At 43.4% G+C, this 20,345-nt stretch overlaps 9 protein-coding genes across 9 annotated transcripts; 3 read left to right on the top strand and 6 right to left on the bottom strand.

Moving 5' to 3' along the window:
- Positions 1–1,702: 1,702 nt before the first annotated feature.
- O0I10_002106 (uncharacterized protein) lies at positions 1,703–4,260 on the bottom strand (the record flags this gene model as incomplete). Its single annotated transcript, XM_058482194.1, has 3 exons — positions 1,703–2,631; positions 2,693–3,109; positions 3,177–4,260. The coding sequence occupies 3 exons, from the start codon at positions 4,258–4,260 to the stop codon at positions 1,703–1,705; spliced, it is 2,430 nt and encodes an 809-aa protein (XP_058347325.1).
- A 724-nt stretch (positions 4,261–4,984) lies between these two features.
- O0I10_002105 (uncharacterized protein) lies at positions 4,985–6,380 on the top strand (the record flags this gene model as incomplete). Its single annotated transcript, XM_058482193.1, has 4 exons — positions 4,985–5,180; positions 5,241–5,440; positions 5,502–5,739; positions 5,821–6,380. 4 exons carry the CDS (start codon positions 4,985–4,987, stop codon positions 6,378–6,380), a joined length of 1,194 nt encoding a protein of 397 aa, XP_058347324.1.
- A 516-nt stretch (positions 6,381–6,896) lies between these two features.
- Positions 6,897–7,346, bottom strand: O0I10_002104 (uncharacterized protein; the record flags this gene model as incomplete). Its single annotated transcript, XM_058482192.1, has 1 exon — positions 6,897–7,346. The coding sequence occupies one exon, from the start codon at positions 7,344–7,346 to the stop codon at positions 6,897–6,899; it is 450 nt and encodes a 149-aa protein (XP_058347323.1).
- A 587-nt stretch (positions 7,347–7,933) lies between these two features.
- O0I10_002103 (uncharacterized protein) lies at positions 7,934–8,971 on the bottom strand (the record flags this gene model as incomplete). Its single annotated transcript, XM_058482191.1, has 1 exon — positions 7,934–8,971. One exon carries the CDS (start codon positions 8,969–8,971, stop codon positions 7,934–7,936), a length of 1,038 nt encoding a protein of 345 aa, XP_058347322.1.
- A 239-nt stretch (positions 8,972–9,210) lies between these two features.
- On the bottom strand, positions 9,211–10,329 carry O0I10_002102 (uncharacterized protein; the record flags this gene model as incomplete). The annotated part of the gene is made up of 1 exon (XM_058482190.1): positions 9,211–10,329. The coding sequence occupies one exon, from the start codon at positions 10,327–10,329 to the stop codon at positions 9,211–9,213; it is 1,119 nt and encodes a 372-aa protein (XP_058347321.1).
- Positions 10,330–11,603: 1,274 nt separating this feature from the next.
- O0I10_002101 (uncharacterized protein) lies at positions 11,604–14,342 on the top strand (the record flags this gene model as incomplete). Its single annotated transcript, XM_058482189.1, has 16 exons — positions 11,604–11,809; positions 11,884–11,923; positions 11,990–12,015; positions 12,084–12,094; positions 12,177–12,187; positions 12,250–12,298; positions 12,353–12,428; positions 12,499–12,505; positions 12,658–12,676; positions 12,751–12,862; positions 12,928–13,050; positions 13,114–13,208; positions 13,279–13,699; positions 13,762–13,970; positions 14,042–14,176; positions 14,242–14,342. The coding sequence occupies 16 exons, from the start codon at positions 11,604–11,606 to the stop codon at positions 14,340–14,342; spliced, it is 1,641 nt and encodes a 546-aa protein (XP_058347320.1).
- A 195-nt stretch (positions 14,343–14,537) lies between these two features.
- O0I10_002100 (uncharacterized protein) lies at positions 14,538–15,429 on the bottom strand (the record flags this gene model as incomplete). The annotated part of the gene is made up of 7 exons (XM_058482188.1): positions 14,538–14,627; positions 14,698–14,814; positions 14,947–15,027; positions 15,081–15,101; positions 15,164–15,206; positions 15,264–15,321; positions 15,384–15,429. The coding sequence occupies 7 exons, from the start codon at positions 15,427–15,429 to the stop codon at positions 14,538–14,540; spliced, it is 456 nt and encodes a 151-aa protein (XP_058347319.1).
- Positions 15,430–16,161: 732 nt separating this feature from the next.
- Positions 16,162–18,003, top strand: O0I10_002099 (uncharacterized protein; the record flags this gene model as incomplete). Its single annotated transcript, XM_058482187.1, has 9 exons — positions 16,162–16,355; positions 16,413–16,516; positions 16,576–16,656; positions 16,718–16,844; positions 16,909–17,020; positions 17,082–17,133; positions 17,196–17,377; positions 17,452–17,765; positions 17,823–18,003. 9 exons carry the CDS (start codon positions 16,162–16,164, stop codon positions 18,001–18,003), a joined length of 1,347 nt encoding a protein of 448 aa, XP_058347318.1.
- Positions 18,004–18,454: 451 nt separating this feature from the next.
- Positions 18,455–20,177, bottom strand: O0I10_002098 (NADH-ubiquinone oxidoreductase 49 kDa subunit, mitochondrial; the record flags this gene model as incomplete). The annotated part of the gene is made up of 6 exons (XM_058482186.1): positions 18,455–18,484; positions 18,551–18,638; positions 18,716–18,804; positions 18,863–18,961; positions 19,030–19,913; positions 19,991–20,177. The coding sequence occupies 6 exons, from the start codon at positions 20,175–20,177 to the stop codon at positions 18,455–18,457; spliced, it is 1,377 nt and encodes a 458-aa protein (XP_058347317.1).
- Between the last annotated feature and the right edge of the window lie 168 nt (positions 20,178–20,345).

The following is a 20,345-nucleotide window of genomic DNA, read 5'->3' as shown; positions in this document are numbered from 1 at the left end:
CCAATATTCAAAGACTTCTCATCACTGCAATTGATCGCATCCTTCCATCCATAACCATTGTAAACCCAATATTGCAGCTAACATGCTTCCTTTTCCATCCAGCTGTTGGTCAATCCCTTTCTTGGTCATTTTCTATCACAGCTCACCCAGCTAAAAGTTACTTGTATTGTGGCGTAGTTGATGGCTGAATAGCGCGTCATCCAAAATAGACATCACGCTCCAAATGGACCTAGGGAACCAAACCAGACAATGTATGCACTTCCTTCCATCCCCATATAGCAAACCAATATTCAGATCCATATTCATATTAACAAGAAGTCGTATGTATTGGGCAAAGTTGCTACTCGTAAATAAAGCTGCTTCTATATAATGGCTATCTGCTGTTAACGTGACAAGGCCGCAAGACAAGTTGCTGCAAGTAAAGAACGCTGTTTGAGGCAATGGAGTAAAGGCCTTACTAATGCAATTGCTGCAATGAATGCTGTTACGATTGGTCGTGGTAGAGGAGTGTCGCAAGAGTGTGTGTTGTATCAAGGAAGGTGTGTTGTTGTAGTGGGGGTGCACACGCCCTGGACTTGCCAATCAGTCAAAGACAATCGGATCAAGGCAATCGTAGGATTGACATGGTGGGTTGAAGCAGGACATCGGTTGTAGGTGGTAGTTGTATACTTGAATGGGCCAACGGTTGAGACAAGAAGTTGTGGGAGTGGAAGGAGTGGAAATGAAATAGCGTACGCCTCTTGTATAAATGCATGAATACTGTACATCAATCCTTGATATTGAGATTGCCCCTCTTGACCCTGAAACTTTCACACAAGGTGCTCTTGGATATGCTGATGAGATTGTTCTAATAAAAACCTCATGCTTCATTGGAAAATTTGGAATGGGAGGGTACAATGTGGGTTTACTATGTAAGTCGGAAATGGAAGTCAGCGTCAGATCCATGATTTATCGAAATTGTATTACCTTGGGATTCCCCTTCTCGATCTTGAAACTTTGTCAGAAGGTTCGCTGAGTCATGCTGATTAACTTCATTCAATTAAAATTCGCATACTTCATTGTGAAGATTTAAAATGCGGGGTGGTCCAAATGGTGGATGACGGGGACAAAAGAGCGGACGGGCCACTGCCCCGAAGTTGACCATCTTCAACTTGAAAATTGGTCAGATGGGTGCTCTCGAGCATGCTGATCAACTTTTTCTAATAAAACCCTCGCGCTTCATTTGAAAATTTGGAATGGGAGCGTCCAAAAGTTTGAAAGACGGAGACATTCGCAGGGTCTGTCTTTCAAGAATTGACATGTTTGCTGTTCCAACGTAGGTCAGTCAAATCCCATCGGATCAAGAAAATGTAAAGATGGAAATGATGGGCTGGAGCAGGAGAATCGATCGTATGCAGTGGATTGGGCAACAAAGGTGAATAGGAGGAATGGGCTATTAGCTGGCGGCTTTTATAGAGGTAATCTTATATTGTACAGCTTCGTGCAAAGATGAAGACTACATACAGGATTAAAGTTGGTTGCTCAAACGTGCAGCTTATTGTAAAGCCATCACTCCACACGTACTGTTAAGTCATTCAACTATGAAATCAACATGGGGTACTAGTTGGGTTTTTATCCATCATAGGCATGGATCACGTGTTTTATAGATTGGAAGAATAATAGAATGACGACTACAGATATGTGATATGAAGTATAATTGTTATCATGATGCGTTGGCTTTTTCTGATGTATTGAGCATTGGCATGTAAAAAGTGGTATTGGCAGTTGTCGGTCGTGGTGTGCTAGGTTCCTCAATTTCTTCATCGAGAGCTGGAATACGTGTATCCTCTACTGCAGACAACGAAACAATAGATGATGCTGATGGTGAGGGTGGTGCCGATGTGGATGAAAAGTACACAGAAGATTCGCTATCATCAAATTGGGTGCTTGCTCGTGAGAATCGTTGGGTATTTGCATCATCATTTTCAATGTGTTGTTGTTGGTCCTCTTGTTGTTGCTCTTTCACTGCATCTTGAGAAATTGTTGCAGGGGCAGGATGTGCTAAAGAAGTTGCGGGTGTTGGAGTCTCAGGTGCTGGTGCAGGTGCAGTGGGACGCGCTGTCATGATACTTGCTGCATCGTCATTGTCATGAGTGGAAGCTGGTCTACTATTATTGGTATCCGATTGAGGCCGCACTGTGTTTGGTACGGACACTGTTGATCCATTGGCCGGATTTGGATGCTGTTGTTGTTGTGTAAAGGATGAAGTTTGGCTGCTGCTACTACTACCATGAGTACTAGGTGGTCGTGATAGCTGATGAGGATGTCCATTGATTGGCGTGATGTTTGTATGCTGTGGCATGATAGGTGCTCGTGGTGGTGTCGTTCGTGTGGATGCATCAACAAGTGCACGGCACCAAGAAAGAAGCTCTTCTCGAGAATTGGTTCGAAATACATAGACTCGGTCACGTTGAAGCACCTGAGTGCCACGCTTATGGATCTCAAATGTATATGGCCCATCTTTGTTATCAGTTGGAGCGTCGTTGGCAAGATGGCTTATATCAATGGAAGGCACCACCGTCGAATCGGGCATATAAATTGATCGCTCAGGAGACACCTTGTCATCCATGGTAAATTCATGTAGGTAACCACCTATGATTCATATTCACCTGCATTAATGATAAAGCTCTTTCGTTGATCCTTTTGTACTTACAATGACTCAAAATATAGTACCGATCAGTGAATTGTTTGAGGACACCAATACGTCGTTCCAAGACTCCTTTGGCGACCGTCATGACGAAGGGGTTCATCTTGTTGGGATAATTGATCTTGAGATAGTCCTTTTTGGGGTTCTCTTCGTTGACCAAATCCTTCTTTTTGCTTTCATAAAACCTCTTCCATTCATGGTCGGGCATCAGCTGATCCATAACCAATTTAAAGGATGCTGTCTCTTGGTCCTCAGTGTTGTCCCACATTTGAGGTGCCATAAATTGATAGCAATAGGCAATAGCTGGCTTGAGTTGTTCCAAACATCGTGCTTCAAAAGCAGCTGTACCCTTTTGTATAGGCACCATCAATTCGCGCATCCTGTTTTCCTCATCAATCTCCCGCTTCAAATGTCGTAAAACATCTGTGTGTAACCAAATGATACCAAATTAGCGCATTTATATATATTTGAATCATGTTTCCCCACTTACATAGATTAGACAACATGGGATCATGTTCTATATGTTTGCCAGCATCCGCTGCTTTGCAATGTTTGTTAAGTGCTGCCATCGATTTTCGGGTGGTTTCTGCCAATCGTAGCAGCTCATCCATGACCAGCTCTGGTTCTTCCTTCAACCCACGAATCATATCTTTGCAATCACGTCTCAGCTTGTGTAAGCCTGGCAAGATGTCTTGTTGGATATGTTTGCCGAATTCCTTTTGTTCGTTCGCAACGTGCATTGTGAGCATTTGTAACCCAGCTTGTAGGGTGGTGAGAGCATCTTTTTCCTCCTCATCATCATCATTATTGTTGCGGTGCTGGTGGCTGAAATCATGCTTGATGAATGGAAGGCTGCGTTGTGAATAAGATCGGCTGCTCTGGAAATGGATTTTGACAACTTCCTCAAGCCAAGCGATGACAGCTTTGAGTAGCACCTGCCACTGGTCGAGACGCGTAACAATGACTTCGGCACGATTAAGACTAAATAAGGATGGCATTCTTGTGCTACCCTTTGTGCTTGTACTCAGACTCTTGTCGATTGGTTGTTCTTGTTCCTCAGTAATTGATGGTGCTCGTTTTTGCTTGCTACTGAAGGTAGCCATAGGTTGTGGCTGATCATCCTCATCACTGTTATTGAAAAGTCGATTCATCCAAGGTGCTGATTGTGAGCGCATAAGAGGTGGTGCTCCTGATGCTGATGCATTTCTTGTTGCAGAGTTAGACAAAGGTGGTCGACTATGATTATTGGTGCTTTCATTGGTGGCGGTCACAAGAGGATGCTGATGCTGGTCAAATGTGGGAATAGAGGAACTGCTAGGTGAAGATGGCAGGAAAGGTCTCAGCGTTTTGCCTATGGTGCTAGGCTTTGAATTTTTGCGTGTGGTGGAAACATGGAAATCGGTGTCTGCCAAAGCATCGAGTAATTCAGGTGGTGGAATAATATCAAATTGCTCTGTGAAACGACTTTGAGCTGCTGAAGGTATAGGATCGGATTCAATAATCGATTTTTGACGTAGTTTGCTCTTTTCAGGTCGAGGCGGTGCTGTGGTTGTAGTAGCCGTAGCTGTTGACATTGGTAGTGAAAGGAAAGGAGTGGTGGTGGTGGGGAAAAGAAACAATGAAAAAGAGAGAAAGAAAAAGAACAATGTCTATGGGTGCCTGGAACATTATGTGATGGTGGTACACAAAAGGACGAAAGGATTCCCGCATTGAAGCAGCACGCATATGGTACCTGAAAGTGTGTGTTAAAAGAAAGACAATGACCACTCGAAACGATGACGACAACATTACCTGGTCTCCATGGTGACACAACGGATATTGGAAACGTAGGTTACACTTGAAGAGAGGGATTTCATTTTCACATGGATTCATTCTGATATTTTTGGTGTAAACGCTATGACCAAAATGTAACCTTGAGCATCGATCGTGGTCAACATGCATTAACTCAGCATACCCTTTGCGTTGTCATGTGGATCTGACTACAGCTTATTAGTATCATGCCACCCACTCACAAACAAATGACTTCTGTCAAAGGTAATACCATACCAAGAAAAGCTCGACTTTGTAATAATGAAAGGTGCACAGACGCATATCAACAGGAGATAAAAGTGCAAAAAAGGATGAAAGGATGTTGGGTAAGCGTTGTTATGCCTTGCCGCTTTTGTGTCGGATGTTGAGTTATGTATGACTTGATCGCCCGTCTAATATAAAGGGAATGAGATCTGGTTGAACCCTATTCATTAATCACCTCTTTTTTCCTTCTCCTTCTTCATCTCTATTATCATCATGGATCTTACCATGCTATTACAAGCGGGTGATACCCGTATTGGCGTTCCAATTTGGTCTCTTCCAATTCTGTATTCGGCACCCATTGCTTTGATGGCTCTCGTCGTATCTTCAAAAGCAATGTCAACTCCCGCCAAGCAATGCTTATCCGTTCCCCTTCTTGCAACCGAGATCCTCGTGCCAATTGTATTCACTGCCAATAATGCAGGTATTGTGGTTAGCCTTCCATTCCTTTTGTCCCCTCATGTCTAATCGTCTTGCTTTTCAGTCCTTGATCTCACCTGTTCGGTCGTGGGTTACAATGCATTCATACGATTCTTTGACTTTTTCTGGATCTCGCCCATCTTGTATGGCAAGCCGGCATACGCTGACATGGATTATCTGCACACCGAATTATGGTCGTCCATGCGTAAGTTTCCAAAGAAGAAGAGCAATGACGAGAAGCCGAAAGAATATGTCAAAGACAAGGTAAGGTTTCAATTGCAGATCATGCATGCGAAGTTTACTTACATGCATCCCCCCCCCTTAGAAATTCTATCACATCTTGATTCGATTGTTCTATCATGCTGCTATTTGCGATATCTTTGGTGCTTGGTATGCAACTTTCTCTGGAAGAGATGCCATGGCCCTCTCAGCAGAACGTCCCGTGTTATTCTTTTTCTTCTTGTGCATCGCTGTATTCGTGCTCAACAGTGCTTTCAATGCTATCGGTTGTGGTTTGCAACTCTTTTACTGCATCTATTATGAAGGAGGCTCCTATTCAAGTGGTAAGTCGTGTTTCTCTCTCTTTCTCTCCTATCCTTCTCTTATCATTGTCATTTCCACTCACTTTTCTCTTTTCTTTAAAGAACAATGGCGACCTTTGATGATGGATCCTATCATTTCAACTTCTTTGGATGAATTATGGTCGGTGCGTTGGCATCAATTGTTGCGTACTTCTTGGGTGGCTTTTGGATTCCGCCCTATGCGTTTCATTACACAGCGTGCACTTGCCAAGACTGTCAAAAATCCACTCCCAATTGCCTTGATGATGGGTGCCATTGCTGTATTTGCTGTATCAGGATTGATGCATGAATACATCATCTATTGCAATGTTGGATGGACCGTTTATCGTCAATTCTTTGCTGGTCAACAATTCTTTTTCTTTTTCATTCATGGTATCGGCATGGCCAGTGAACGCATATTGAAAAAAGTCACCCGTGGTATGACCTTTCCCAGAATCTTGGCACGCATTGTGTCACATGCGTGGGTCTTTGCATGGGCATATTACACGTTCCCTTACTTCTTGGATGGATTCGCTTACTGGCATATCTGGAACGACAACCCATTCGAGTTTGTACAGCCCTATGTCATCGACATGTTACGTACCATGCCCCAGGCCCGTGCGCTATGTGGAAGCTTGTTGTAAGCTGCCATTGTGATATCCAATCCACCTCCTCGTTCATTTGTTGATTGCCTTATTCCCCTCCTTCAACAACCCTTTTTGCATTACTTATCATATCATCACCAACATACCATTTCTCTTACATTGTGTACAATATACTATTTGGTCGATTATCGGTTTTCACAAACACATGCTTTCCATAATATAAGGTTTAGAATAAACGTTGCTTCTGAGGCAGATACTGAATGAGCGGTTACACATCTAAATGAGTTGTAGCCATTGTGAATCAATACACGAACATTATCCAATTGCATTTACAGCTCTTTTTGTATGGAATCCATGTCCAAGCCAAAAGCTATTTCTAACATTGTGAAGCGATAGCCTATCCACATATGGTATGATAGCATTGCCTTATTACATTTACCCGGCCAATGTTAATGTATGGTTTTGCCCATTCAAATCAACGCCTTTATTGTGTTTTGCCGATAGATGTGTGATTATTTTAGAGTGCATCATCATTAGCATTGTCAATACGCCAAGTCAACCATTCGCGGCCAAATTACTCAGCCCTTGATAGTATCGCGTCTTGCATCGACGTAGTATGATGCAGCAATCACTGCTGTTACCCTTATTGCTATCTTTGATATCATCGGGAGATTGCCTTTCCAGTGTATAGCAGCACCACTCATCTTGTTGTTGGGTGGGTGTCATCAAGATTGGTTCAATATCATCCTCATCGCTGTCTTCGGTTGACCAATGTTGTCCTGGTAAGGGCGCAATACATTCTATGCTCCTGCTATCATTGTCGTCATCGGCTATGTCCTCGATATAGAATTTCTTGGCACCCAATTGTTGCTTTTGAAAGCTATCATTATGACAGGATCGTCGAAGCGTGTCATGTAATAAATTTGGATCCAGGGCAGGCACCATAGAGTGACATTGACTTGATACAGAATTGGATACAAAGCAAGCGTTGTTATAATCAATCATGGTCGTGTAGTATGTAAAATTAGGGTAGTTGATGGTGGAATGAACAAAGGGCGAACAAAAGAAAGGAGAGGTAAGCCACGATCCTTTGTGTTATTATGCGGATCTATGTACGATTCAATGTCTTGTCTCACATGACATGTAGCAAACAAGAGCAGACCAACAATATCAAATAGCAGAGTTGGGGAGCCCCAACAATCACCTTCAATTCTCGACTATCCATTCATTTATACCCAACATTTATCATCGTATATAGCAGTCCTTGTTTATCCATTCTAATACTAGTAATTGTAATCTATTAAGGGGGAGGATAGAGTACCCTGTAATCTCTACAATATGTCAAGGTGTATGGTGGTGTGGTGGTGGTGGGGGGGATGACAAGAACAAGGAGGATGAAAAAAAGGGGGGCGAGAAAACAACACGATCTGTACATCTGAAAGAAATGGGGAAGATGAAAGGAGGGTGGGTGATGAAAGAAAGAAAGAAACAAGGTATCCATAAGAAGAAGCGAGTGTTGTTGTGAGTTGAATGGTCGATCGATTAAGAGCTGTTGTTGTTGTTGTAATATTGGGTGGTTTGTGTGTAATCCATCAATGGGAATGTGCAACGTTGAGTACGATCGGCAGGAACATGCCTCCCAGAATAGCACCCACTTGTGACCCTGACAATTTCTCCGCATGGGAAGATGACGACGACGGCCGTAATTCTTGAAGAGCATGCATAGCAACGTATAAAAAGGTACCACCTGAAAATACTAGTAATACACCTGTCCAATAGGCGAGATCGGTGGATGCGCTGGAAGATGACCAAAAGACATGAAGTAACATGTAGGTACCAATTGCTCCTGTTGGTGCTGACAATGAAAAAATGAGCAAATGACGACGAACACTGACTCGTGAGAGGCCTTCAGCGAGTAAGACGGTGGTGAGTGCGAATGCTGAAGGGGCCTTGTGAAGCATAATGGCAAGGAACACGACCATGGATAATTCTGGATGTGTAGCAGAGGCGCCCAGCGCTATACCATCAGCTGCTGCATGAACAATTAATCCAATGGTGGGTGTGATTGACTTTGAAGTAGGTGATCGCGAGCGTTGTTCTGGTGATGCATTCCCGTTTCCATGTGATGTCGCCGTTGACGATGATCCATTACCATCCATAAAACTAAGTTCGCTGTATTCATGATGATGATGCGTCGATGATGATGATCCATGGACATGCAGTGAGCTCACTTGATCAACAACAAACATCATTGCAAATCCCACAATCATAGCCATTCCTATCGTCGCATGCTCTGTTGACTTGTGCTCATCCTCTTCACCAGCATGGTCGTGTGGTTGTCGTTTCTGTAAAGTAGTATCCTCTTGCCATATAGGGGTTGTATTCGTCGTTTGGCTGTCCATGGTGGAAGATGCCGTTGTAACATGCTGCTGCAACATGCTTTCGGTATGATTGCCAATGGTAGTAACCGCGTTGGAGCTGTAGAGAGTCTCGATGCCTTCGGGTATTATGATCACAAGAGCAGTGCCAATGAGCAACCCTACTCCAAGTGCTGTCAAGTTCCGTAGCTTCGTTTCGGAGAGCTTAGTCGATAAAGGAATGCAGCCAGCGAGGAAGCTCCCCAAGAACATTGTAATGCAGAGTAATAGCAGCCATATGAAAGGATCGACCATGGAGTAGGATGGTGGGAATGAGAGAAAGGACGTAAAGGAGAAGAGCGAAAGCGGCGGTTAATTTCCCAAGATGAATTACTGCTGCTGCTGCTGCTGGGTCAAAACGGCAAACACAAAGTGGCGACGATCTTTTCAAGGGGTGGATAATATAGTTATCAATACGCATACAATGCCTTTTATTATTAAATGGATCGATCCTATATATACAAGCGGAGGAATTCAACAAGGCACATCATACCCATTGCTTGGCCGTAGGGCATAGATGTGAGTGGGATCTCTTTATAGAATTGTCTTGTATCGCCTACAGGTGTTCCAAATGACACCTTTTCAAGTTCACCTTGATCATTAATGTTGTCAATGACTCCTTTAATAGCATTGAGTGCAATGTCCTTGTATTTCTTGCTAATGTATCGCTTACGAACGGCCTTGAGTATACCAAATGCGAAACCTGCAGTTGCAGATGCTTCCAGGTACGATTCCTCGTCAATGATGGTACGCCATAATCCACTGGGATCTTGATACTTGGCAAGAGCAGTGACTTGTGCATGGAGCGTATCAATCAAGTGGATACGAATAGGATCGCTGGGCTGTAGATCAAGTAATTCAATAAACTCGGGAATGGCAATAGTGAGCCAGCTATTGCCTCGACCCCAATAGGCATCAGCGTAATTATGCCCTCCTTGTTCAAATGTCCATCCATGATAAAAGAGACCGGTCTTGGTACTAAAGAGATACTTGATGTGTACCAGGAATTGGCGTTTGGCTTCGTCAATGTAGTGTGGGCGGTTCAACAGCTTTCCAATCTTTGCCAACGGCAACACCGTCATCATCAACGTATCATCCCATAGCTGCTGTGTGTTGGGCGTTAGGTACGTCACATGTTGCATTCCACCATAATCGGTGCGTGCCAAGTCATACATAGCCCATTCTCCCCAGCTGTCGAGATGCGGCAAGTACGTTTGATCCCGTGTATGTTCATACAAGTAAGCCAACGTCAAAAATACAGCCATTGTGTTAATGTTCTTGTGTCTAGGTGGTTCTGCAAACCGATCTCGGAACCAGTTTTCGATGATTGATAATGTTTCGCCATCCTTGGTCATTTCATAGTACTGCCATAATCCATAGAGACCAATACCATGTGTCCATTCCCAATCGTTCCATCCTTTGGTATCAACAATGCTGCCATCTTCGAGACGAAGCAAAAATTCACCAGACGTATCCTTGATATCCACAAGATTGGTAATCAATGATTTGATCAAGCTGTGCACCTTAGCTCGAGGAACATCGAGGGGAATCTTTTGAAATGCGGTTGCCATGGTTATTTGAGAATACAAGAGGTTGCTGCTACAGCGACAAAACGGCTTGCTTTTAATACATGGCATCCCCGGAAATTTTACGGGGCAATTGCCCCGTCTCCGTGTGAACAATGGTATCGAATAGCAACGTGGTCATCACCCTTTATTTTATCAAGAAATTCAGTTACAAGGATGCTTGCCGTAGTATGTAGCATGCATGTGGATAAATGTTTTAAGCTATCAAAGGCAGCAAATGGTCCATGCGTCAATGTTTGTTCATGTACCAAATTAACTCAATCACATCACGCATGAAAAAAGGAATGAATGCATAATCTTCATCGCATGCCATGTTGTCATGGATACCACTATGAGAGAGTAAGGATGCTTATATACGACGAAAATGCTCATATGACGTCTTTCTTGTAGGTTGCACAAGTCAACGTAAGCAAGTATACAAAAGGATAATAGCGTACTCCTGTGCTGGTGGAACATCTCGCTTGCTTAAGTGTGATTGAGCGGTTATTGCGAAGCCCGTCTCCTCTACTGTAAAAGAGGTATTTCGGATCGCATATATATCTGCTTACCATTATCACCCTGTGACACCAACTTACTCCCCTAACAATACCGGCACTATGTACATTCTACTTCCATAATACAAGAGCATCATGCGTCATAATGTACAGGGTCCTTTTGTAGCAGATCAGGAAAACAACACCCTCAGGATCATTGTGTCACAGACAAAGACATCATTATTGCTCTTTGTGTTTACAACAACTTAGCCCCTTGGGCTTATTGTTGTTACTGTACTCATTTGCTGTCACCACAAGTTGATATGAAGATGTGGCTGCCACGACGCACAAAGGACCGGTAATGTGTGCCTTGTGTAAGAGAATCACGAAAATGAACAAAAGTGCCATGCTTGGCGAGCGCCCACATTCATCACCGGGCAACTGAGGAAAGAAATACTGGAAGAGTACGCACGTATAAGTATGCTGTGAGAATCAAATTGATGCAATGATTGGCTATATCGTAGGCGGAGTGGAAGATGTCGTAAAAAGTGAGCTCACATGCACACAGAGACAACATTACATTTCCTATTCGGTCGTATTATCCAATGAAATCGCCTCATCTTTTGTTATCGGAGTGGGTTGCTTTATCTTTTGTTGAGTGCGTGCGCTTGTGCCTCTCTTCTTGCCTTGTGTGAAGATAAGATTATATTTTAACACAGAGCCTTTCCTCTTAGCCTCTTTTCTTCTTCTCTTTTCTCAACTAGTTTTCATTATTAAAGGAAGAAAATGTTTTTTCGCGAGAAAAAAGAGGACGTCGCTGATGTATCCATACGACCCCATGATTCCGAAAAGGTCGAGGAAGAGTATATGTATTCAACCACTATGGGCCCTGGTTCCATCACATCAAAGCACACGATCGATTTGCAAGAGGGAACCAAACGTGGCCTTGATGCACGCCATGTCCAAATGATCGCGTTAGGCGGTGCTATTGGGTAAGCCCTGTGTATATGATAAGCGGTAACATGGATCGGAAAACTCATTTTTCGATTGTTTCAACACAACAAAGTACAGGCTTGTTTTTAAACTCTGGTGGAAACATTGCGACAGTGAGTGTCAACCTTAGCCATCATGTCGTATACATCATCTAATAAGCTTGCTGTCAAACGTAATAGGCTGGACCTGCCGGTGCTTTCATCGCGTAAGTGAATCGAATACCATCCTCATTATCGAATCCGTATGATGATGCTAAACGTTGTCCCAATATAGATACTGCGTCAGTAAGTGAAATACATCAGATCAAAAATGGCTCATCCCACTCAACAACGCTTTCGAACGCCCACTACTCATCCAATGATCTAGTTGGTTTCATGGTAAAAAACAACAGCTAATATGGTTATCAACAACATGATCTGATAGCTCATGATTGATATAGGTTTATTGTATCATGACGTGCCTTGGTGAAATGGCTACCTATATGCCAGGTAAAGAATAGTCCTCTTGAAACATTAGGATACTTACCTTGTTATCTTGCATAGTATCTGGTTCTTTCAACCACTACGCTACCCGATTCGTGGATCCAGCTCTTGGCTTTGCTCTTGGATGGAATTACTGGTAATAAAAAGTCCCCAACTCTGTGTTACGATTCAGGGATATTTGCTAAATTTCTTTTTTTCTCTCACAGGTTTTCGGTAAGGCAATATTACAATATCTTCAGATAAAAGGAAAGGGAGGCTAAATATGTCTTTTGGTACCACTTCGGCTCTTCATCTAGTGGGTAAGTGATACAAGATTGCCTATCTCGTACGAGCATGGAAGCTGATCATATTGAGTCGTACATTAGGCTGTCACTATTGCAACGGGTATTCGTCGTCATGACAACCAAAAAAATTTATTCAAAACGCTTGATGCTAATCGATCTAGTACTTGTTTATAGAGTTGGCAGCAGCAGCTACAATCATCAAATGGTGGCAACCTGTCATGCCAGACCCGGCATGGTCAACTATCTTTATGGTCTTGATTCTTGCAATCAACCTTGTTGGTGTTAGGTATGTCCAATTCTCAGCGTTGAAACATGATGCATGGATTTTCTCACGTGTCATGGCCGACATAGGTTGTATGGTGAAATCGAATACTGGTTCGCACTTGTCAAAATTTTGATCGTCATCATGTTCATCATCATTGGTATTCTTGTTGCCGCTGGCGCTGTTGGTGGTGCAGGTCCCACAGGCTTTAGGTAAGTTTGATGATTGTTGAACTTGACGTCCTCTACACTTTTCTCACTCGTGCAAAATTGCAGGTACTGGAATGATCCTGGAGCCTTTGCAGGTGGTCCAGTGGGCACCGTCAGCGTTTTGTTGTCAGCTGGTTTCTCCTTTCAGGGAACCGAAGTTGGTGAGTATCAATGCATACAAGCCTAAACATTATATCCTATCAGCTTAACATTTAAACTTCTCGTACATAGTTGGCCTTACCGCTGGTGAATGCAAGAACCCCACTCGTACTATCCCACGTGCCATCCGCAACACTCTTTGGCGTATCGTTATCTTTTACATCATCACCATCTTCTTGATCGGCTTGTGTATTCCATCCAACGACGAAAGATTGGGAGATGGTGAGGACACCACAACTGCTTCCTTCACTCTCATTTTCGATATCGCAGGCATTGAAGTTGCCAGCCACCTTGTCAACGTTGTTATTCTTCTCAGCGTGCTCTCGGCTGCAAACTCAGCTCTTTATACAACATCTCGTACCTTGCTTGGTCTTGCACGTGATGGCAATGCTCCCGCCTTTTTGGGTCGCGTGAATCGATTTGGTTCACCTTTTTGGGCCGTTGTCTTTTCATCTTTGATCGGCTTTGCTTGCGTATTTGTGTCGATTTATAGGTAAGGTTGTATAAAAGCGATAGATCTCATTAGGTAATAACCTTGACATGGCATTATCATAGTGCCGAAGAAGCGTTTACTTGGTTCTTGAGCATTACTGCTGTGAGCGGTTTTATCAGCTGGTCTGGTATTGCGTTTGTGCAGCTACGATTTCGTAGAGCCTATGTCAAACAAGGTCGTAGTCTTGAAGAGTTGCCTTTCCGTGCATTTGGATACCCTTACACCGGCATCTTTGCCGTCGTGCTTACTATATTGATTATTCTTGGACAAGGTATGCGAGGGAATTTATTATACATTCAACCTCTAAATACTAATACGCAATCCATATGATCTATCTACTAGGCTATGGAGCTTTCGCACCAGAGTTTGATGGTGTGACCTTTGCTACCAACTATATTGGCCTCGTCCCTGCCATTGTATGCTATGTTGGCTACAAGCTCATCCGACGTACCAAGGTTGTACCTCTTCTTGACGTAGGCAAGTATCTCCCGCAGTTGCTGATATATATGGTATACAAGAAAGCTCACTATTGTGATACATAGATTTCGAAACGGGTCGCGTCACTGATCTTGATGTTGCCAAGGATACTGAAGAAATCGGTCATTTGCCTTGGTATAAGCGAGCCTTGGCATGGATCTTTTAAAATGCATACACCTTGCCCCTTTGTCTTACCATATCCAAACTTACGTATCATGTCCATAACCAAAACCTAATATACAAGCATTGATATGACATCCAATCCCCTTGAATCCTCCACCTTCCATATTCCATATTGCACTCCTTGATCGTATTTGTTCTTTTTGCTTGTTTATTGGTGTTAATGCAGTCGACTACTATGTTATACACTCTCGTCGTGGAAAGCCCAAGCCGTCTTTTTGGGTGATGCATGTGCTGATTTGACGTAGAGATCGTTGTCTGGAGGCCGTTCCTGGTCAAGTGACATGTTTAAGTAAAAAGATTGCAAGCCATTGTTTGATCTATGGAGGGGAACGACTCACCTTCTTTGTACAGCTCGACAGCATTGATTGGATGGATAAACATACTTGCGCCACAGTCTGGACCGGTGACCAATCTTTGTACAAGATGTTGAGGCAAATATGACCATTGGAATAAATCTATAACAACAAAGGCATGAGATAAATGATTTACCCACATGATGAGAATGGCTCAAGCATGAATTCCAACCGTACACTATGATAAGCGTATTAGCACATGATGATAGTATGATCTTATTTTGGCTGTCAAACGTACTGTGGATGAATCGGGACACGAGGCTGGACAAAGAGCACTTCTGGTGATTCCAATGGATACTCGGGCGTAAACCGGAACTACTCATTTGTAAGCATTGATACTCCCAGGATCATGTAATCGTAATGCTCACCTCCAAATCGAATTCTTCTCCCTTTTTGAGATGGTATCCATGCGTCAGTGAATTTGTCATTGCATAATGCGTCGTCTACTTGCCTCGTAGAGAGTACCCGGTGCTCCACATATCCGAAGTTTCCATCTAAGCCATGTATGCATGAGAATACATACGCAAGAAGATACCCATACTATTCACTACCTTTTGAAATCGTTGGCATCTTCTACTGATACACCTTCTGGAGGATTGGCTGCAAGATCTACAAGGTGGCACTCATCAGTGCATGTAGCTCTCCCCATTGATGTAGCTTGCCATGCTTACCGCGTAGTTCTTTTGATAATCGTTTCGAATAAAGTGGTCTAGCCATGGAGCAAATTGCGTAGATGCAAAAGAGAGAAAGTGAAGCAAGAGCCGCACAGGTTACTGCCTTTGGCGATCGCTTGTCGGAATAAATCCACACGCTTGCTGCATATATAACTCACACGGGCGGGGTGCCACTGATTGTTGATGAAACAACCATGTCCTCCATTCAAACATCGTGTTTGTTGCTCATATCTTCATGTGTCATTTGGCATTGTATGCATGATAAATCATATGTGACAATGAGTGCGTACCATCCCTTAATACTACTACTAGTCTACTTTATTATCCGGGGGGTTGATCTTCAAAAAAGTGTACGATAAAGCGCTCGCATCAATAGCTGCTGGTCCTTGGCAACGGATATGTGCTATGCATTAAAAGTCGATACGCTGCTTAGGTTATGTGGGCAAGAGTAACGCCTATATCGTTTGCATTGATGAGCGTTGTCAAGGGGATAAGCCATTGGATAGCTACCTGTAACTCCATAAGAAACTTTCAAGAAAGAGCATCTGCATTTGGGAATATCGATTCATCGACGTTCTCTTCAAAGAGATATACAACAACGCTATCCATTTATGCCATTGTCGAATGAAAGATAAATGTGCACCTGTCAAGGTCAATAGAGCAGCTTTCAATCTCCTGCATTCATTCAAATCCGACCTGATAAGGAAAGGACCCCAATTTCATTTTTATATACATATGCATTTCCACCTTCCTCTTTGTTCTAGCACCTTGGCCAATGATTGAAAATGTCTTGCTCCTCATTCTGCAGCTGTTGATCCTCACCATCGGTGCAAATGCTGCTGCCAAGCTTCTTTTCAAGGAACCATTCACCATGACACCGCCCAACGTTATCTTTGCTCTCACCATGAGCTGCTCTTGCACTTTATTCCTGCTGGTCTTCGCCGAAATTATGGATCTATCGTCGATCGCGTAAGTGCCAGGCTCCACTCACAGTATGTACACGAGGCTTATGTATTATCAATCAAGGACTCGGTGGCGTTATTGGAATATCAATCTCTATGTGCTACTGTTCCTGGTGGTCATACTCATCCCATGGTACCAGCTATATACGTTTTTGAGGCACACACGAGGCAAGTCTATGTCCAAAGGATGAGTGGATAGCTTATGCTGACAAGAAACGTACATGAAGGTTGGAGACACAAGGTGGCATTTTACTTTGCTTGCGTTGGATGGATGGTGTATCTTTATCTCTTTACACGTGTGACAACAGGTACATCAGCCTTTAATGCAACAGCCATATCCATCCAGTGGAATCTCACATCCAATATTAGATAAACCACTATCATGGTCAGAGCTTGCTATCTTCCGTGTCAGCATCGTAGGTGTTACCGTGACATCCGTCCTCTCGGGTATCGGTGTAGTTAACACGCCTTACAACACACTCGGCATGTTTAAGAAGTAAGTACACTGTGGAGGGAAGGCACTTGTATATCGTGTGTTGAGCAAACAATACATCTTTTAGACCAGTGAGCGAACGAGACTTACGTAACGCACAACAAGCATATGAACAAACCCAAAGAATGCTTCAAGATAAGATTGATACGCTCTCAAGGATGACCCGCCAGGAACCACAGGTATGCCTTTTATTGTCTCAATGAAGGATATGAAGGTGGGATTAATAACATTATTGAGTAGAAGCCATCATCGCTAGGTCGACTTTTCACATTCCTTGGATCATCCAAACAAGGTGAGCATAAGGAAAGAATGGGTCATCGGCATCGTATTCGGTTACTTATTCGTTCGCAAAAGAATATGATCTATTGGAGACCGAAATCCAGCAGCTGGAGCATTTGGTGGAAGACATGAAAGCTGATCTTAGCGAGTTGACCCGAGAACATGCCAAGACGCAATACTCAATGACATGGCGTGGGCGGTGCTGGAATGTTATCAGCCATTTATTTAGCCTATACTGCATTTATAGGCTTGCAGTGGTAAGTGATTGTGATACTTGGGTTGTGGATCAATTGAAACTAGTCATCTTATTGCTCGATTTATCATTCTGAAGACCACCTTCAACGTCATTTTGCGTCGTGTTGGTACAACGGATCCCATCAGCAGGATGCTTTCAGTGTTGATCAGCCATTTTGGAATATCAGATACCGGTTACTGGTCTCAGCAATTAAGCTTCTTTGCAGCAGGCATCATTTGTGCAGTCTCAGTACGAGGATTTGTCAACCTGCTATCCAAAGTCATGCGTTCCTTCTCACGTCGTATGACGGTATCAAAGATCAACATTACGTTATTCGTCGCGCACATGATGGGAATGTACTTTTTAAGTTCAGTCTTGATGATGCAGAGCAATCTACCACCTGAATATCGGTACGTGCAGTTGGCTTATGGTGGTTGCCTTGTTGATAGCTAATGTATTGTATTTAGTCACTTTCTTACATCATCTCTCAAGGACATCGAATTTGACTACTTTAGGCATTGGTCCGATATCATCTTTGTCATTTCATGGCTGCTGGCAGCCACTGTTCTATACGTTTTGCATCAAACGAACGACGCTAGAAACCTTGCAACTGATTTTGCCGATATCCAATTAGAACATGTAGCATAGTATACTTTATTCATATTAGCTTCTAGTACATACAACCAATTACAATATAAATAGAGTCATCACTTAACAACTATCCCATCGATGAACATGAGATTACAATTAAGCAAGCAATTACGAATGCGCTCTTGGGTCCCTTACAACGGCATCACGTGATTTTAGCCATGGTAAAAGTGTGGGGTAATACTGGCACACGAAAGCTCTATGCATCCAATTCATGCAGATGACAAAAGATAACAATGAAATCGCCGTCATTGTGTTGGGCGTCATATGGCTCATTGTGTTGTGTATCCTTTTGACAATAACGCTATGTATCCATTCATGTCCTCGTGTATTCAATCGTATTCTGCATGTTGTGTTTCTTCTATTGGACAAGACAAAAGATGATATAACGGGTTTGCCTTGTTGTTTTATTCGTATCGTTTTTTTTATGGGTAGTTCAAAGAGGGGGCGTTTATCGATCGACTTCACCAAACACAATATCCTAAAGAAAACACGTACTGTGAGTATACATTGCTCCTCGCTAAGAATAGGCATCCTATGCACTTACCATGGTACCAATAAGGGCGACCATATCAGGAAGCAAATGGCCTCTGGACATGAAATCAGATCCTTGCAAGTGGTTGAAACCAGGTGCCCTAAAAAGTGGATTTATCAGTCAACTTTTCATTTCCCAGCAAACATTTACAGCCGTATGACCAAAACTGATACTTACTTGATCTTGCAACGGTAAGGTCGGTTGCCACCATCAGAAACCAAAAAGACACCGAATTCACCCTTGGGGGCTTCAATGACACTGTAGGTCTATGATGCCAAAAGTAATGTGAATAAAGAGCTTTAACGTGTCATATCCAATTCTTACCTCGCCTTGGGGAACAGAGTAACCTTCCGAATAAAGCTTGAAGTGGTGAATCAAAGCTTCCATGTTCTCCTTCATAGCAGCACGGGGTGGGGGAGCAATCTTGAATAGGATGGATATGAGCATGATGAAGAACACACGTATGGGATGATAAAGGGAATAAAACATACCTTCCAGTCATCAACCTTGAAGGGACCAGTGGGCATTTGATTGACACATTGACCGATGATACGAAGGGATTGACGCATTTCTTCGATACGGCAGAGGTAACGATCAAAGCAGTCACCGTTCTTGCCGATGGGGACATCAAATTCAACCTTGTCGTAGGCATCATAGGGAGCAGACTTACGGATATCCCACTTGATACCGGAACCACGAACCATGACACCAGAGAAACCCCAATCGTTGGCTTCTTGGGTAGTGACAACACCAACACGTTCGGTACGGATTTGCCAGATACGGTTGCCGCTCAACATTTCTTCGACTTCATCGACACGGTCACCAAATTGCAAGGCCCAGTCATGGATATCATCCAAGATACCAATGGGAAGGTCGTATGCAACACCACCAGGGCGTACGTAGGCTGAATGGAGACGAGCACCAGAGACACGTTCATAGAATTCCATAAGCTTTTCACGTTCCTCAAACATCCACAAGAAAGGAGTCAAAGCACCAACATCCATAGCGTGAGACATGACAGCCATGATGTGATTGAGAATACGAGTGATTTCACCAAACATGGTACGGATGTATTGACCACGTTCAGGGACTTCAATGTTGAGCAACTTTTCGACGGCGAGAGAGTAGGCTTGTTCGTTGGTCATCATGGAAACGTAATCAAGACGATCAAAGTAAGGAAGCGCCTGAAGATATGTCTTGTATTCGATAAGCTTCTCAGTACCACGATGCAAAAGACCAATATGGGGATCAGCTCGAACGATTTCTTCACCGTTTAACTCCAAAATAAGACGCAACACACCGTGAGCGGCAGGATGCTGAGGACCAAAGTTGACGGTAAAGTTGCGCATCTTGGATTCACCTTCTTCTTCGCCAACTACATAAAGACGTATGTCTTAGTTGTTTCATATTCGTAGATTTTACAACAAGCAATAAAATAAAAGATGGCATTACCGCCAAAGTCGTTGTCTTCGGTGATGGTGGTGGTGGGAATGTTATCGATAGTTTGTTGACCAGCGACAGCAGCCATGCCACGCCATTGACGCATGGGACGAAGAGCAGGTGTCATTCGATTAGCTGTGAAGGCAGGGCGAGCGGCGGTGGCGAGTCGACGCGCCCACATTTTCGTGGCAAACGACATTATGGTGTAGAGTGGGGAGATAGCTATATGTTGCCAATCAGAAACAAAGATCGATGGTGTTCAACAAGGTGAGCGTGTAATGCCAACCTGATCCTCGGACTGAAGAGTTGCGTGAAGACACTTGTGCTGGATGTATTTTTGTGTTTACAACAAGGCTGGGTCCACTCC

This window comes from Lichtheimia ornata (assembly GCF_029851405.1).
Source record: "Lichtheimia ornata isolate CBS 291.66 chromosome Unknown scaffold00005, whole genome shotgun sequence".
In the NCBI taxonomy this organism is placed as follows: domain Eukaryota; kingdom Fungi; phylum Mucoromycota; class Mucoromycetes; order Mucorales; family Lichtheimiaceae; genus Lichtheimia; species Lichtheimia ornata.
The sequence above is the reverse complement of the archived record's forward strand: the minus strand, read 5'-3'. Positions and strand labels throughout refer to the sequence as shown.